The following is a 16,525-nucleotide window of genomic DNA, read 5'->3' as shown; positions in this document are numbered from 1 at the left end:
GCTGCCCGCGCAGCCAGCACCCTCCTGCCCCGCCTGACCCTGCAGAGGCCGCATCCAGCTGCGTCCCGGGCTGTCCCCTGCGTTGCACTGGGCTGTGCCCTGCTCCGTGCCCTGCGGTGCGCTGGGCCGTGCACAAGCCATGCCCAGGGCAGGGCTCTGCTCCACGTCGTGCCGTGCACCGGGCTGTGCCCCGGCTGCACGCAAGCCATGCCCAGGGCAGTGCCCCGCTCCGCGCTGTGCTATGCACTGGCTATGCCCCACCGTGCACCCGTTCGTTGCCCTGCCGCGCCCTGGCCGTGCCCAAGCCGTGCTCCGCGTTGTACCGGGCCGTGCTTTTTGCTCCCCGCCCGCCTCGCGCCCTGCCCGCCGCGCGCCACCGGCAGGGACGGAGCCGGGGCGGCGGGGCGGGGGAGGGGGGGCGGGCAGAGAGAGGGGGCGTGGCGTCCCGCCGCGCGCCGGTGACGCCGCGCCGCGCGGCCCCGCCCCCGGAGCCCGTTGCGCTGAGGAGAAGGCGGCCGCCATGGCGGTGCGGCTGCTGCTGGCCCGGGCCCTGCGCCTGCTGCCGCGTTGCCGCCTGCCCCGCGCCCCCCGGCCCGAGCCCCGGCCCGAGCCTCGGCCCGAGCCGCCGCCCTCGCCACGGCGGCCCTGGCTCTCCTGGCTGCCGGCCGCCCGCCGCCTCCTCTTGCGCGGGCCGGCCGGCGGGCTGGCGACCGTGGCGCGGCGGGGCCGCGGCGGGGTCTGCCTGGCGCTGGCCGTGGCGCTGGGGCTGGTGGAGCCGCGCCTGGAGGAGCAGCGACGGGCCGAGGCGGCGTGCCGCCACATCCAGGTGCGGCGTCCCCTCGGGGCCGGGAGGCTGCTGCGGGACCCCCTCTGGGGAGCCCCTCGGGCACCCTCCGTGAAGGGGAGGGGGGGGGCCCCTTGCTGTGGGGGGCCCATCAAGACACCTTCCGTAAAGGGGAAAGGGGGGCCCTTGCTGTGGGGAGCCCCTCAGACAGCCCCCAGAATGGCACAGGGGGTTCTTGCTGTGGGGAGCCCCTCAGGTGCACCTCCCCATCTGCCCCCAAGGAAGGTTGAGCAGCCCCACAGACACCTCTTCCTCCCCAAAAATAGGTACTGGGAAAGCCTCTCGGTCGGCAGCCCCTCACCACCTTAAAGCAGGTACCGGGGGGTGTCCTCACTGTGGGGAGGCCCCCGCTCCCTGTCCCCACACAAAGGGAGGGGTCACGGCCCTGGTGATGGGGATCTTGTGTCCCAGGAGGCTGGTGTTGAGCCCCCGGGTCTGTCCCCTCTCCCCAAGGCAGATGGGGGCCCGTGAGGCTGGGCCAGGCCACCCTGGCAGGGCACTGGGGATGGACGGTGCTGAACATATCTCGTGGGTAAAAATAGACCTTTGGTGTTCAGAGCCAGCTGCCACCTGTCCCGCTAACCGGCAGACAAACACGTTCCCACGGAGGTTCTGCCTTTCCCTGAAGTTTCTCAGGATGCTTTCTGTCCCCTGCCCTGGCTGGGTAGTTAAATTTGCTGTCTTCCCCCTTCCACCATCCCTGAATCAGTGTCCCTTTGCCATGGGGCACATCCCTTGGGGGGCCACTGGCACGTTGGGGTTGTAGCTCACGGAGAAGTGCACTTGGTTGTATTGGTCCAGGTGACAGCTGTGGCACCACCAGACCTGCAGGATCGTGAGCGCTGTGGTTAAACTCCAGAACAATTCTCCTGTGCTTTGTTTTCTCTTGTCTCTTTTGATTTCCTCCCCCAGCTTTCTTCCATCACCTGTTCACTCCTCCTCGAACTAACCAACCCTCGTACTCGGCTGCCACAAAAGCTCAGGGCCTTGTTTTTCCATCTATTGTTGCTCTTAATTGGATTTTCTTTTAAATGCTATTTGCCTGATTTATTTGTGGACGGGGAGAAAAGTGTAATAGTGCATCTCTTTCTAGAAGTATTTAGTTAGACTTGTCTTTACAAAACATATTTATGTTCTAGATTAGCGAATGACTCCCCCCTCCCCATTCCTCTTCTTCCTGTGCATCTACAGCGCCCTCGGAAAGGACACCTTTAGTAAAGACTGTTTTAGGGGCAATTTGTTTCAGACAAAAAGATATGGTATGCAAATTATTTTCCCTATGCTTACAGTGATTTGAGCCTAATGGTTAGAGCCCGATTGTGGCTTTCAGGTTGGACCAACCCAATGGGATGCGTAATACCGCTTAAACAGTAAGGGAGTTCTCCATTGGGAAGTCTTGAATAACTGAGTGGGTTTTTTTATCTTTGTCTTTTCTTACTCCTTTCAGACAGTGTTTGCTGGAAAGAACAAGCCGCAGAAAGATCCCCTGAGTTCCTTCCGCTGGCAGGGCTTCAAGCTGGAAGAATATCTCATTGGCCAACCCATCGGGAAGGGCTGCAGTGCTGCTGTGTACGAAGCAGCTATTCCTTTCTCTCGCGATCGTCAGGGTCGTGCGGAGAGCAACCGTTTCGCAGGGCAGGGGCCAGCCGTGCAGCGGGATTGTGGCTCGCCTTCACAGGTGGCTGAAGAGGAGCCTGTAGAGGAACACCAACCGAAAGAGGCTTTTCCGTTAGCTATCAAAATGATGTGGAACATTTCGGTAAGGAGTCGGCTCTTGATCTCCTTGTCTGTCACTGGGAAAGTCCGTCTGAAATGTTTAACGCTTAAGTGTTGAAAGCGCTAATTATGTAGCACATGATAAGCGTGTCAAAACAAAGCTGTTGATATGTGACATTGGAGATGTTGATTGTTAGCGAACAGTCCCAGAGCAAGGTAATTAGCATTCATCATTCTTCCAGAATCAGCATTGAGAGCTGCTGGTGGTGGTGGAGTTGTTGGTTTTGGAGGTGATGCTTTTGGAAGACAAGCTTTTCTGAAGCTGGCTGTAATGCTAAGGTATAAGAATGGGAAAGCCACTGCTGCCAGTGCTTTAGGAATGGGTGTCCTTGTCCGTGTCAGGACAGAGATAGATTTTCTTCTGCAAAGTGCGGCCGAGGTGCGAGTCAGTGGTCACAGGGGGTGGGGCAGTAACCTGCATGCTGGGTCCCCTTGCCGTGAAGTGAACGTGCGAGATCTGCGGTCGTGTTTCCCAGCCCAGGTGACTCTCTGATGATCCAAGCCCTCAATGTGGCTATTCCACACTTAAAAAAATCCACGTGGCTTTTGACATTGAAGAGGTTTTGTGGCACTTGATGCAACAAGTGGGTGTTCTAAGAGAGTCTTCCAAAACGCTAACATCTGAAATCCCTTGGGCTCCCGAAACACTCTGGTGTTCAGCTGTGGGCTTTGCCAGTCCAGGTTTTAAGGTTGAAAATGAGTGTTAACATACAGCTCAGCGTGCTAGCAGTTGAGGGTGCATTTGAAGAGAAAAACGGATTTCTTTCTGCAAGCAAAGGCCTTGCCACGTCCCTTGGTAAATTCTTTAAGTAGTTAATTGCCTTCCCCGATTTTGAAAGGAGAGAAGGGAGTCCCTTCAATCTAGTCTCAGTTGATCTAACTCCAGATACAGTGCCAGCGTCAGGATTATCTGCTTTCGGTCTGTATTGAGGCTGGATGATCTTAAACCAACGTGGTATGTAATTGCTGTTGCAGGCTGGTTCATCAAGTGAAGCCATCCTCGATGCTATGGGCCGAGAGCTCGTTCCAGCCACGGGGCTTGCCTTAGCCGGAGAATATGGAGCTGTCTCTGGCCGCAGGTACGGTCGCCATGGAAATGGCGGCAGTTCTCAAATGGTGACGCGCTAATTTTATCCATCAATTAATTTTGCAGCAGATCTGTACTGTTAAGAAGATGGCCAGAGGTTTCTATAATAGATCCTGAAAGTAGATAAAAACAAATCCTTGGGATTATTAATGGCTCAGGAAGCGTGTGCGTATGTTTTGTCTAAATGACAGTGCCTTCGGAAGTGCTGCATGCCTTGAATGTCACGCAGGGATGGGCTGCTGGCTGCCTTGGGGATTTTTCTCCAGCATGCTTTTCTCCGGCACAGTTAGGAAACCGCGTAGCGATACCGCTGTTCAAATAGCGATTTAACACAGTCTTGTTTACTCTGAGGAGCAGATTGTGGCGTGGCTTGTTGGCGTGCAGGGAATACCTACAGCTAAACCATAGTGGTTTGGATGGCATAGTCAGAAGGGTGTCGGAAGGGTACGCCAATAACTGGGGACCAGTTGGGGTCCTGCCAGCGGTCTGATGGGTGACTGTGGCCAGGCACTTCCGTGCCCCATGCCTTAGTTTCCCCATGTGTAAAATGTGTTGATAACTGCAGAGTTGAAGGCTGGAAGGAGCTACTTCTGAGTAAACATCATTTAAATGTGCATCGTGGTGCTTTTTAATTACAGAAATACATGCCTACAATCGGTAACAGTTTGACCGTATTAAACATCAAACAATTTGACTGTAATACAGTTTGACTGTACTATTTTAGAACTGGTTTGGTTGTAAAGTGGGTGCGGGGCAGGGAGGTGGAAAGTGTTCTTTCTGGTGCAGGGAAACTGGCAAGAAAGAAAATGGAAAAGGGTTCGGTTCCCACTCTTTCACCCGAGTGAGAAGTGAGCAAACAGCATAAAGGTGGAAAATCGCACGGAAACTTTTAAATGATCTCGAGTTAGCTATCTTTTTGTTAAAAAATAAAAGACTCTTTTTGTTCGATTTGAAACAATGGAGTCTGCAGTCCAGATTGTCAGATTTAAATTTCAAATACATCTCAGCTGCTAATACAAATGAATAATGAATGCTGTGTGGTACTTCTAGCTGAGAATGCAACAGAGCAGCCAAAGGGGTATTTGACATTCAGGGGATGAGAGGGGAGAGATCTGTTTTGCAGATAGAGATTGGTAATGTGCCTTTCATTGTAGTGAGTGCTTCCTGCTCGTGCCATAAAAGAGAGGGTCTAAACTGATATGCCTAGTGTGAAGTTGACCTTTATTTTATGTCTAACAAAGTAGCTGTGCATTTTTTTTTTTCTCTAAAGCTGTTGCAGTCCTTTGCGAACCAAGAAGCAGCCTGTGACTAGTTCTGCCTTTGTTAGCAGCATGGAAGGGCTAGCAGGGTTTGAATAAACTGAAAGGCTGCATGTTACATGTAAGGGTTTGCAGCAAAGCTTCGTTTGCAGCGCAGGTCAAGTGCCTGTATTTTGTGTTTGGCTATCGTGTGTAGGGAAATCCAGTTACAACAGAGTCCTTCTGACAGCCACAGATGAAGTCTTGGTCTGTGTAGCCTCTGCTGGTGTGTCAGCAGCCGGCACTGCCTTGATGACGGTTCACTTTGCTGCGGGAAGCCCCAGAGTAGATTCTGAACTCTGGAGAAAGTGCTGGGACCTGCCCGCTGCTGTGGTGGACCCGCTCAGGCTGTGGGTGCTCTGCATCAATGTGGGAAACGCCAGGCTGAGGCGTGGGTTCAGAAATTGGCCGTGAGGGCGGGGAGGTTGCTGTCGGTGTTCTTTCTAACCAAATGGTTTCCAGGATGTGAACATTTGAATATTTGCTTAATGTGGAGTCCTGTAATCTGTACTGGGTGGCCTCAATGCTGTCTCGAATAAGGTTTTCACTGCAGAATAAACGTGTTTGCACACTGCTTTGGAACCCTTTGGTGGGGAGGACGGGCCATATTCATGAGAAGTAATTCCAGAAATGAGAGAGATGTGTCTGTGATGAATCAGACCTGACCAGGAGACTGCTGTAATCTGTGTTACCTATACTTTTGCACAGAAAACCTGTCCTTGGGAGGAAGAAGTTGCAGCCTCATCCGAATATAATCCAGGTGATCCGAGCATTCACGTCCTCTGTCCCTTTGCTGCCCGGAGCCTTCACAGACTATCCCGATGTTCTTCCATTAAGCCTGAATCCCAGAGGGATCGGTCACAGCCGCACACTCTTCTTGGTGATGAAGAAGTAGGTAGAGAAAAGCTTATTATGCGACTCGGGCTTTTTGTGACACTGCCCGGTGGGGCTGCATATTCTGCTGCGACACAGGTCCTTTCAAGGATTTGGCCTCAGCTGCTGCCAAAAAGCAGAGTATGCTTTTGGAAACGCCTCCTAAGACCCGTTCCAAGTCCTTGAGATTTTACCTCTTGTTTGACAATGAAGACAAGCTGTTCTTTTTAGTAATTACCCCAAATTAAAGTAAGAAATGTGGAGCTTGTCCCCATTTGTCTGCCCTTCTAAGGCTGAACTTCAACCCTAGTCTGAACGCACTGCTACAGACAGAGTAGAATCGGTAACAAGATTTATTAGTGCTCGGCATCTCTGGCTTTCTCAGTTGGGTTTTGGTTTTGAATGGGTATTGCTGTGGCACTGACATAAAAGCACCTTCTGTTTCCCAACCTTTTGTTCTGCCTGCATCTGGAGAAGTGCTCTGTCCTCTCTGTATTTCAAGAATATGTTCTTTCTCCTGATGAGCACATCTCCTCATTTTGCTCGTACAATCTGCATTATTAATCTGCTTCCTCTTTCATGCAAAATACAACACTGGTACCTAAAACCACGGAAGAATGACCGCTGTATAGCTGGAGCCCCTCGCCGTGCTGTTTAAGAGGCTCAATTTATTTGCAGTTGTTGAACTCGGGCGAGGGCGCCGAAAATTCGGTGGTGGGTGTTGTTGCAAAACGGAGGATTTGAGAACAGCAGACAGGGGAGCGGTGTCAGGTTGAGGTTGGGAGGTGGGAAGGCATTGCGGAGGTCAGGAAGAATTTGGTACATACAAGTGTGCCAAACATCCCCAGCCAGCCAGCGCTGAGGTTGAACAGCGAGCAATAAGCTTCCAGGATGCTAATTCAGAGGTTTTCCTTGTTCTGACTAGTTATCCATGCACGCTGCGCCAGTATCTGAGGGAGAGCAGTCCAGATGTTTGTCTCTCCACGATGATGATTTTACAGCTCTTGGAAGGCGTGGACCATCTTGTTCGACATGGAATAGCGCACAGAGACCTGAAGTCTGACAACATACTGGTTGAATTTGATTCTGGTATGTAGATCGCTGAGTATAAATGCCAATTAAGTGACACACAGAAGTGTGGGGAAGTCCTACCCAGGCGTGCGTTTGGGGGAGAAACGAGCATTGAACCCTTTGAAGAATCTCAGGTTTAGTTTTTAGGTTATCGCTTGCTGTCACTGCAGCACCGGGGAAGCAATTTATCCTGTCTGTGCCTCAGGTTGTGGATCATTAAAATGGACTCGAAAGGAGCATTGTGCTGTAATCAGATGGAGAGGCGCAGCATATTGCTAACGTGATGCATTGCACAAGCACAGCAAACGTTGGCTGGAGCAGATGGGCGTAGATTAACGCCACATTTGTGATGCTGGAGGTGCCTTTGCTTTAGGCTCTTGGGTCTTGTTGTCTCTCAGTAGCCAAATAGCATGGGGCGGTTCTTAAAATCCCACCTCTTGGTCAGGTTAATAGTGGGATTAGCACCCTGGGATGATGAAGCATTGGCTGGAAGGCAAGGGAACCAACAGTGTTAAAGCCAAAAGCAGCGTTTTCGTTGGCTTGTTCTCCTGTCAGCCTCTCTAACTGAGATTTTAATTACCTGGGTTCTTTTTTGGCGTGATTGCGATTCAAATGGGCAGGAAACAATAGCAGGCAGCCAGATCTGTGTAATTAAAGGTCTTGGTACAGCAGCCAAGGAAGGTTTTCAGCAATACTAATGCCATCCTTTTTTTCTTGAAGGAAAAGCTTCTCTGGAGTTATCCTGAATGCAGTTAGGAATGATCTTAAGCATTGATTTTTCTGTATCAGAGTCTGGAGAAGTAATGATTCTAGTTTGCAACACTTGACTTGTCATCAGGACAAGGACTGTTAACTAATGCAAAGTTTCTCCAGCCTTTTGCTATAGCTAAGTATATATCTGTATGTCGACAGCTTTTGCTAAAGGTAAAAACAAAGGGGAAAAAAATGAATATATTCCTTCACTGTGGATGAGTCCCTAACCTTAAGTGTCCTCATTTTTACGGTATCTGTGACATTTTGTCAGACGCACGTCCCATGGGGAGAAGTAACGTCCTCTAAAGAGGAAATAGAAGAATGAGTTTTGCTTTAATAAAACTGGTATTTCACCTAAGAATACAGAGGCAAAGCAGGAAAACAGCGTGCAGTTGTGCTGATTCCTGGGGGGTATTGAGATTGATCCAGAAGACTGTCTCTGGTGTTCATGTGATGTGGTGGCTAACAGAGCCAGCTCCTCTTGAACTGAACGCTAACTCTCCTAGCCCCGTGTTGTTTGCAGCTGGCTGCCCCTGGTTGGTGATCACGGACTTCGGTTGCTGTTTGGCAGATGAAAACATCGGCTTGAGGCTGCCTTTGACCAGCTCTTACGTGGATCGGGGCGGCAACGGCTGTCTTATGGCACCCGAGGTAAATCCCCCTGTAGTAATGGTTTGTGTTGCTGGCTGGCTGCTTGTCCTGCTGTCAGGACTAAAAAGTTTCAGCCCCAGCTGTGGTGCACGCTATGATAGGAACTTGAAAAAGAGTGGGATTAGGTCTAGAAGCAGTGGAGGGCATGCGTGCACGTCACTTTGCTGTCATTCAGCGCTGAACCTTCCCCCATGTGCACACGCCAATACTTGCTTATGTGGTCTCTGCTGGTGTGTGTACACAGTAATACCTGCTGAAAGCCTCTGCAATCAGATTGATCATTTTCTACCTCTTTCCGCTCATTGACGTAACTCGGTCGTGCGAGACAGTAACCGTAGCTGATTAGTGCCTAACTAATCTCGGCCTATGCTCCGTCCTGGAGACCTGTGTCCCGTAAAGCGGCGTCAGAGGTCCGTGTCCTAACTTGAGTTACGCTTGCTAAACATCTCTGCGTTAATACAAAAAGTCCTCTTTGGACCTGTGCTGAGCACTTGTCAAGCAGACACCTTGAGCTCTCAAAAGTGAAATGTAATCAGTCAGTGTTATGAGGCAGAATTGACCTTTCCTGCAAAAAGTTTGCTCTTCAGTCTTTTTTCAGGCCCCTTTCTGTGTAGCTATTAAAGAAGTTTACGCAGCAGTCCTTGTGTTGCGACAGTAGTTTTTGGATGAAGTTCAGGGTGGTTGTGAAGTTATTGACAGTTCCTTTCTATTTCTCTGATGATAACCATAATAAAAGCAAAGACACCCTTAACTGTCTGCTTGACCTGGAGCACCTTGCCTTGCATTGCTTAAGTGCCGGTGCAGCATTGGTTGTTCATCCGCCTGTCTCCTGCCTGTCTAAAATCCCAGTGTGAAATCTGTGAATGCTGGTTGGGGCAACGACTAAAGCCTAGGCGCAATGACCGGACTCCTCCCAGTGTCCTGGTGAGCTGAGCAGTGTCTAGAGCATGCCAATAGGGAATATTTACACCAGAGGTTTAGATGAAACCTAGCTTTGGTTTCAGCCTCTCTCCATTTATGATGGCGGAAATGCTGACTTGACCCCTGAAAATGAGTTTTAGCACAGAGCCCACGCTAGAGGTGTTTATTTGAACATCCCCGTCTCTGTGACAGGTGATCACAGCGTCGCCTGGTCCGGGCATGGTGATCAATTACAGCAAAGCCGATGCTTGGGCTGTTGGAGCGATCGCCTATGAAATCCTTGGCTTGGCCAATCCTTTCTATGGCCACGGGGAGTCGACTTTGGAAAGCAGAAGTTACCGGGAAGACCAGCTGCCAAGCCTGCCCGATCATGTGCCCCTTGAGGTGAAGCAGGTGATAAAGATGCTACTTCAGAGGGATCCCGACAAGGTAAGAAACTGTTGACTTGAAGAAGTCATCTGACCGGTCTTTGGGAGTATTGTTTATAGATCATTTTGCCCTGGAGGGCTACGGGTGCAGGACTGTAATCCAGATACCACTGCAGTCTAGATAACGGTCAAAGACAACCAAGAAGTCTTTGCTGAAGTACAGTGCTGCCTCTCACATGCAGCACTGAATAGTTTCAGGGATTTCAGTGGATGTTTGTGTCGAGGACTGGACCTTGAATTGGGAGGGGTTGCGTGCAGTTGCCTGGTGTTAATTGTCACAAAGAGCTTTTTAATTCATGGGGACTGTGCGGTGCCTTAGAGGAGGCCTGGGGGACTTTTGGCAGCATAGATGCTACATGCTAGTGATGTGATCCGAGTGCAGCAGGATCGGCTAATCTCTCTCCTTCCTTTTGCAGAGATTGTCTGCTAGAGTTGCTGCTAACGTGCTTCACCTAAGCCTCTGGGGTGAAAGTGTTCTGGTGTCCAAGACCCTGAAACCCGACCAGATGATCGCCTGGCTTCTCTGCCAGTCTGCGGCTGCTTTGCTTACGGAGAGACTGGTGGATAAAAGCCGCGTAGAAACCAAAATGAAGATGTGCTTTTTGGCCAACCTTGAGTATGAAGACCTCTGGGCAGCAATATTCCTGTTGCTGGCCTGGAGGAGCCGGTCTGGGTGAAAAGCACCATCATTTGGGACACGACCGTGCGATAGATAAATGGCACTTTCTAAAGGCACATAGGAATCTGTCTTTCTGCCTGCAGTCCTGTAGTGCTTTAGGGAACAAACCTCCAGGCCTGTGTTTAAGAGGTTGAGTTTATCTCTAGCAAGCGTTAGTACACACTGCTTTTGTCTCTCTGCTAGAGGAAATGCCCTTGCTTCATTAGTCTCTTGGTGTGAGGGTGCGCGGACCTTGCAGGTGTCCTGAGGTACGTGCTTGGTTTTGTTCACATTTGGGAATGCTTAATCGACTTCTAAGTCGTGTGTTGAATGAAGCAAGTTCCCTTTCAGAAGAGGGTGTGTGTGGGAGGAGGCACTGTCTAGCTGCTCTTTACGCGGAAGTGTCATGAATTCAAACAATATGCTGAGAAAGCCGAGCTGACGAAGGGACGGGCGATCTTTCTTTTCTTAGGGGAAAAAAACCAGCAGTGGTCTTAAGATGATATCCTCTGCAGCCACAGACAGATCTTGCTATAAAATGACAGCATAAAAGCCTCCTAGTGAGGTGCTGCCTGGTAACGTGAGCGTCAGGAGCTGCTTGCTTCTTACGATAATGCACCGTTAAATGCCTCACTAGTTGTACGCAAAATAGCGGAAGTGCAGTCAGCTCGAAACCTGCTTATGTTTGTTTCTTGACTGTAGTAGTTGTGCAGTGACTGCTGCCATGGGGTCCGAGGCAGAGTCAAACTGCGTCCGGTTAGGGATAATACTGCAAAAGAAATAGGGCTGAGCAGCAGTGCCCGCTTAAAGAGTTTGGTGTGATGCTCTTCTGTTTTACCTACCTGTTTTCTCCGTTGAACAATGAAGTAATATCCTTTGGTCGGGGAGGATAGGAGACATCGATGTTTGCACAGCAACAGTCGTGTTTATGAAAACATCATATGATTTCTTGTCTGTAATTGTGTTTAGAGGAACTTGGGGAGAAAGTTGTTTATGCCTGTTGCACAATAAATTGAAGATTAAGCTCTGCTGCTGAGTGGGTTCTCTCAATCTAGTTCATCGCTGTTTGTCAGATCCAGGCTTTAGGCTGTGGAGGCCTAGGCGGCAACGTAGCCCTGGTTCGGTGGCGTCTTAAAAGATCATTCGGCTCTTTCCAGAGCCGTCTGAGGAACGCGTTATTTTATTCCACCAAGTGGAGTTTCCCGAAGAGGAGTGGACCTTGCCTCATGAATGTCCCCGTTTTCGTACTCTCCTGAACGGTAAATTGCTGGCTGCTCCTGCAGTTTCCAGGTCGATGACATCATGTGTCAACTGGCTGATATCCCTAATTGTCACGCAGTAACGTGTCATCAAGGTCTTGTGGGCTGAAACAGCGTCTAGTTCAGCAACGGTGCAAGACTACCTACAAGGGGATGGCCCTGCTTGTTTTGCCTGTGAACACAGGACACTGCTGGGGCTGTAAAGAAGGCTCAGCCAAGAGCACAGAGCCTGGGAAATCACGGAAAATGAGCTCTTTGGGGAAAAAGTTGCAGAAAAAGAACTTTTTAATATTGACCTGACCCTGACCAAAGCTGCTGCTGCTTTTTCTTAGATACTGAGTTCTTGCAGCACATTTTTAGCTGGGATGGCTGCCTTGGGTTTGTGCATGCGCTCTCGTGTGAGCTCTGTGCCCGTGTCTAGCAGCAAGGCCTGTTCCCCGGACTCTGTCTCTGGAGCTTTTTGAAGAGTAAATACTGTCGCTTTTCTGATAGATCTCTGCTCCGACCTCTCTTGCTGCTGTTCTGCTGTTTCTCTGAGCCAGCAAGAGCTGGTTAGGTCAGCAAGGTGCAGCTCGGCTTATTGACGTGCCGAGACTTACCTTGTCCCTGCGGTACCGGGTGTGGAATACGCACATATTCCTTATCCAAACCAACTGTGTGGAGTAGGCTTTCTGCTGTGAACATACTCTGGTTTTTTTTCCCCTTGATTTTCCTCCCAGGTCCAATTGCTACATGAGTAGGAAGCAGAATTAGGAGCCGGAGCCATCGGATTTCACGTGCGGTGTTATTAGGCCAAGCAGGGTTTGATCTGTGCTGGTTAACTCCAGACATTTGAAATTTGCTTCCCCTTGAAATCATCTAATTTCATCTCTCTGTCCTTAAAAATGGCCTAAAATGCTTGTCCCGCAGCACTGCCTCTGGTTCTTAAATCCCTACTATCGCTTCTCCTTTGCTTGCATTTTGTCTGTCTACGGTTCTGCTGAGGGTAGACTTTTTTTTGTTCTCTCTCACTGCCTGCCTTTCGTTAATGAAGCATTTTTATGATTCTTCAGCATTCCGGGTGCTTTTGTAAAGTGCAGTTTAAAAGTATAACACAAGAAATGCTGCCTTACTTTCTGCTAACGCCCGAGGGGAGCGAAACTGGAACATTTCCCAGCGTGTCCCTCTTGCCCTGTTGTGCTAATCCCTAGGCAGGGTCTTGTTGGAGACGCTCGAGCCAAAGCCCCTTGCTGCCGCGTTTGTTCCCGGTGTTTGCCGGGAAGCAGACTGTGCCGTGGGGAAAGGGGGTGGCCGGGAGGGGGAACGCGAGGCCTGAGCTGAATCTCTGCCCTTTTCTGAGCAGCGGGGTGTCCGGCCGCACTTTGAACCCTGGGGAGGGCAGAGGGGAGGGATGGTGGAGGCAGCTGGCTCTCTGCCTGGCTGCGGCACTCCAGCCGAGACGGAACATTCTCCGCAGCACCCCTCGCTCCACTCCGTGTGGGGTGGAGGGTCGGAGCCCGTGGGGCAGGATGAGGCGCCTGCTCTGGGCTGGCTGCAGCCAGCTGCTGTCCTGGGAAGCCGGGCTCTGTGCTCGCAAGCTGTCTGCGGCTGCTGCGGCGGCCACCCCATGCTGCAGCCCATGGTCCCCGGCTGCCTCTGGCTCCTCACCCGGTGCATCCATGGGGCTCCTCTGGCCGCCGGCCCTGGGGCACGGGGCCCCTTGCCGCTGGGGCTCACAGTTCAACGTGCCCCCCAGTGCCCAGTTCGTGGCCCGGCCCGTGGGGGTCTGCTCCATGATGAAGCTGCCCATTCAGGCATCGGCAGAGGGACTCGATGCAGCTTTCGTTGGCGTCCCTCTAGACACGGGCACGTCCAACCGGCCGGGAGCCAGGTAAGGGCTAACTGTGGTGCCAGGGAAGCCGGTGCTTTGCTCCGGCCGGCCACCATGGCTCTCCTCCCACGAGAGGAGCGCTGGCTGCGCGGTGCTGGCATCAGGAACTCTGCCCAGCAGCTTTTCCCGGCTGTGCTGTCTCCCCAGGTTCGGTCCGCGCCAGATCCGGGCCGAGTCGGTGATGGTGAGGAGGTACAACGCCAGCACCGGGGCAGCGCCTTTCGACTCCCTGCAGGTGGCTGACATCGGGGATGTGAACGTGAACCTCTATAACCTGCCCGACAGCTGCCGCCTCATCCGAGAGTCCTACCAGAAGATAGTGGCCTCTGGCTGTGTGCCCCTCACCTTGGGTAAGGACCCCACATCTCCCTGCCGTGCCACCGCCTCCCCACTCATCCAAACTCCCTCTCCTCCAGCCCTCGTTCAGTCTGAACATGGTGGAAGGTGAGCAATGAATCTCTCCCCTGCAGGGGGTGTTCTGCTAAATCATGGGCTAGATGGGTAAATAGTGGGTAAATTTACACGCTCTCTGTTGAAATTACTGCCATCCATGATGCCTCTTGTGTCAAAAATGTCGAGAATGGGTCAGCCGAGAGACTGTTCCAGTGCACAGCCTGAAGCTCAACCGCAAATCCAGTCAGTGGCATGCTTTCAGTGTCCTGTTGAGCAGGACCTGAAGCAAGAGCAGTTTGTGTCCCTCTGAAAAGCTTCAAGCTTGAGCGAGTGCCTAGCAGCACGCTGCTTTGCATGAGGCATGATTTGGATGCGTATTCAAGTGTCCAGCTGTCGCAGCTTGGCATCGCTAAATGAAGCGAGTGTATATAGTAGCATGGGGCAAATTATCAGTTACAACGTCCTCGGAAGTGAATCAAGCACCTATTTATAAACCCGGTCAAGGGTCCTGCTCCAGGGGCTGCCCCTGCAAGCAGTTGTGCATCTCTGGTCCTCCCGAGGAGGGAAGAGGAGAGAGGAAGAAACCTGCACCTGGGAGCCTCAGGTTTTCCTTTGGGAATGAAGCCCTGGGCTGTATAAACAAAGGCAGGATAAATGCAAGGAGGGGAAAAAATCACCTGGGAACAAACATAGTGAGCGGTGAGCACCTCTTGCAGTGTGTTACACCCTCTTCCCTGGCCTTTTGCAGGTGGAGATCACACCATAACATACCCCATCCTGCAGGCGGTGGCAGAAAAGTAAGTTTCTGACCTGGAGATGTAGAATAAGGACCTGGGAAGGAGCCTTGGGAAGGGTCCTGCTTTGCCGTCCCCGGTGTAGGCAGGGCCATCGCGCACGGGACGGCGACTAATGTGGCTGCCCTGTCTCTGCTAGGCACGGTCCTGTGGGACTTGTGCACGTGGATGCTCACACTGACACCGGAGACAGAGCCCTGGGGGAGAAGATCTACCACGGGACTCCGTTCCGGCGCTGCGTGGAGGAAGGGCTGCTGGACTGCAGCCGTGTGGTCCAGATCGGCATCCGAGGCTCCTCCTATGACCCCGATCCTTACAAGTACTGTTGGGACCAGGTAAGCTCAGCTGCAGGCATGCACAGAGCGCCGCTTTCTTTCCCTGCCATTAATATTGCCAGGTTGTTAATACTCCCTTAGCTTCAGCAGGAAAAGAAATGTCTCTTTTGCATCTTGTCCCACACCGGTGGCTTGGCCCGCAGGACAAACGCTCCCGGTGCACTGAGCCATTAGCTGAGGGGAGAATAAGACAGTGGGGGTGAGCGGAGGGTGCTTCGAGGTGCACCTCTGCATCTTGGCCATGGGATGAGGATTTATCCCGGCAGAAATCCCTGGTGGGGCAGGAGGATGCTCCGCTTTGCCCGCCTTTCACTGAGTGGGCGCCTGCGTGTCTGTGTGCCCGCAGGGTTTCCGGGTGGTCCCGGCTGAAGAGTGCTGGAGGAAGTCCCTGGTGCCGCTGATGGGGGAGGTGAGGACGCAGATGGGGGACAAGCCGGTGTACATCAGTTTCGATATTGACGGACTAGACCCCGCGTATGCGCCAGGCACTGGGACACCGGAGATAGCCGGGCTCACGCCTGTGCAGGTAAGGGGGATGCAGCTTTGTTTCCCAGTGGGAAGGGGACATTTTTGCTCCCGTTAAAGGAGGCCGTGCTGCCAGGGCAGCAAAGGGAAGGGTGAGGTTGGCCAGGGAGCATTTCGCAGTGGTAATGAGGAAAGGAAATGTTGAACTGATGTGATTTGGCCTGCGTAGGTTGGGTTTCCTTAGCTGCATGTGGGGAAAGCAGAGCCCCGACCAGTCCGCTAGGTCAGATGTGTTTCTTGATCCCAAATCTGTTTTTTTTCCTAGGCTTTGGAGATCATTCGTGGCTGCAAAGGACTGAACATAGTGGGATGTGACCTTGTAGAAGTTGCACCGATGTACGACCTCTCTGGTGAGTCTAAAGATGGTTGAGAGTAAGAAAGATGTGTGTGCCTGGCAGAGGCGGCTGACTGCTGTGGGCAAAAGCAGTTGGGCATTCATGGCTTGGTTGTTTCCCCCTTTTTGTCTTGTCTTAGGTAACACAGCCCTCCTGGGGGCAAACCTGCTGTTCGAGATGCTCTGCATTCTCCCCGGAGTGAAGACAAGATGAGGGCAGCTCCCACCTGCCCCGGCGGCAACGCAGCCCTGACCTCAGCCCAGGCTTTCCCTGTCCTGTTCCCCTCCACCGGTCACAGTGAACACAGGCTTTGCAGTGAGAAATAAATGCTGTTTACCGCTAGAAAAGGTAATTTTTAAGCTGATAAACTGTAGGTAGCAGATGGGTTGGAACAGCCCATTTGACTGGTGTCTGTAGCTTTTGAGTTTGCCTGGGAAAGGAAAAGATGAGGCTAATGGCGTTTTGCCTCTGCTTTCCCAGCTGGAATTACTCAACCCGGCTTGTAGGGGCTCCTGGCAAAACTGTCACTGGCGAAAGGTTTCTCCCGTTAAGGCGCAGCAGCAGGACAATGAATACAGAGGAAGGGAGGGCAGCCAAAGGTGGCCTGGGTCCTGTTCTGAGAGTAGGGGCATATGTGACTACATTGCCTGCTGG

General features: G+C 52.0%; 2 protein-coding genes across 2 annotated transcripts; both read left to right on the top strand.

Annotated features, from left to right (window-relative positions):
- The first annotated feature begins 490 nt into the window (after nucleotides 1-490).
- On the top strand, nucleotides 491-11,388 carry PINK1 (PTEN induced kinase 1). The gene is made up of 8 exons (XM_052791102.1): nucleotides 491-826; nucleotides 2,292-2,603; nucleotides 3,596-3,699; nucleotides 5,714-5,896; nucleotides 6,804-6,967; nucleotides 8,226-8,353; nucleotides 9,467-9,703; nucleotides 10,119-11,388. The coding sequence occupies exons 1-8, from the start codon at nucleotides 521-523 to the stop codon at nucleotides 10,377-10,379; spliced, it is 1,695 nt and encodes a 564-aa protein (XP_052647062.1). The 5' UTR covers nucleotides 491-520; the 3' UTR covers nucleotides 10,380-11,388.
- A 1,645-nt stretch (nucleotides 11,389-13,033) lies between these two features.
- On the top strand, nucleotides 13,034-16,218 carry AGMAT (agmatinase). The gene is made up of 7 exons (XM_052791104.1): nucleotides 13,034-13,489; nucleotides 13,637-13,839; nucleotides 14,631-14,679; nucleotides 14,816-15,011; nucleotides 15,358-15,537; nucleotides 15,802-15,886; nucleotides 16,011-16,218. Exons 1-7 carry the CDS (start codon nucleotides 13,128-13,130, stop codon nucleotides 16,082-16,084), a joined length of 1,149 nt encoding a protein of 382 aa, XP_052647064.1. The 5' UTR covers nucleotides 13,034-13,127; the 3' UTR covers nucleotides 16,085-16,218.
- Nucleotides 16,219-16,525: the final 307 nt, after the last annotated feature.

This window comes from Harpia harpyja, chromosome 7 (assembly GCF_026419915.1).
Source record: "Harpia harpyja isolate bHarHar1 chromosome 7, bHarHar1 primary haplotype, whole genome shotgun sequence".
Lineage (NCBI taxonomy): Eukaryota > Metazoa > Chordata > Aves > Accipitriformes > Accipitridae > Harpia > Harpia harpyja.
Note: the sequence above shows the minus strand (reverse complement) of the source record. Positions and strands in the feature narration are given on the sequence as shown.

What these genes read in the sequence shown, in the direction of transcription:
- PINK1 (XM_052791102.1), top strand. Translation starts at nt 521, where the DNA reads ATGGCGGTGCGGCTGCTGCTGGCCCGGGCCCTGCGCCTGCTGCCGCGT. An exon ending in CGGCGTGCCGCCACATCCAG is followed by an intron (nt 827 to 2,291) that starts GTGCGGCGTCCC and finishes TACTCCTTTCAG; the next exon opens with ACAGTGTTTGCTGGAAAGAA. An exon ending in CTCTTCTTGGTGATGAAGAA is followed by an intron (nt 5,897 to 6,803) that starts GTAGGTAGAGAA and finishes TGTTCTGACTAG; the next exon opens with TTATCCATGCACGCTGCGCC.
- AGMAT (XM_052791104.1), top strand. Translation starts at nt 13,128, where the DNA reads ATGAGGCGCCTGCTCTGGGCTGGCTGCAGCCAGCTGCTGTCCTGGGAA. An exon ending in TCCAACCGGCCGGGAGCCAG is followed by an intron (nt 13,490 to 13,636) that starts GTAAGGGCTAAC and finishes CTGTCTCCCCAG; the next exon opens with GTTCGGTCCGCGCCAGATCC. An exon ending in ACCGATGTACGACCTCTCTG is followed by an intron (nt 15,887 to 16,010) that starts GTGAGTCTAAAG and finishes GTCTTGTCTTAG; the next exon opens with GTAACACAGCCCTCCTGGGG.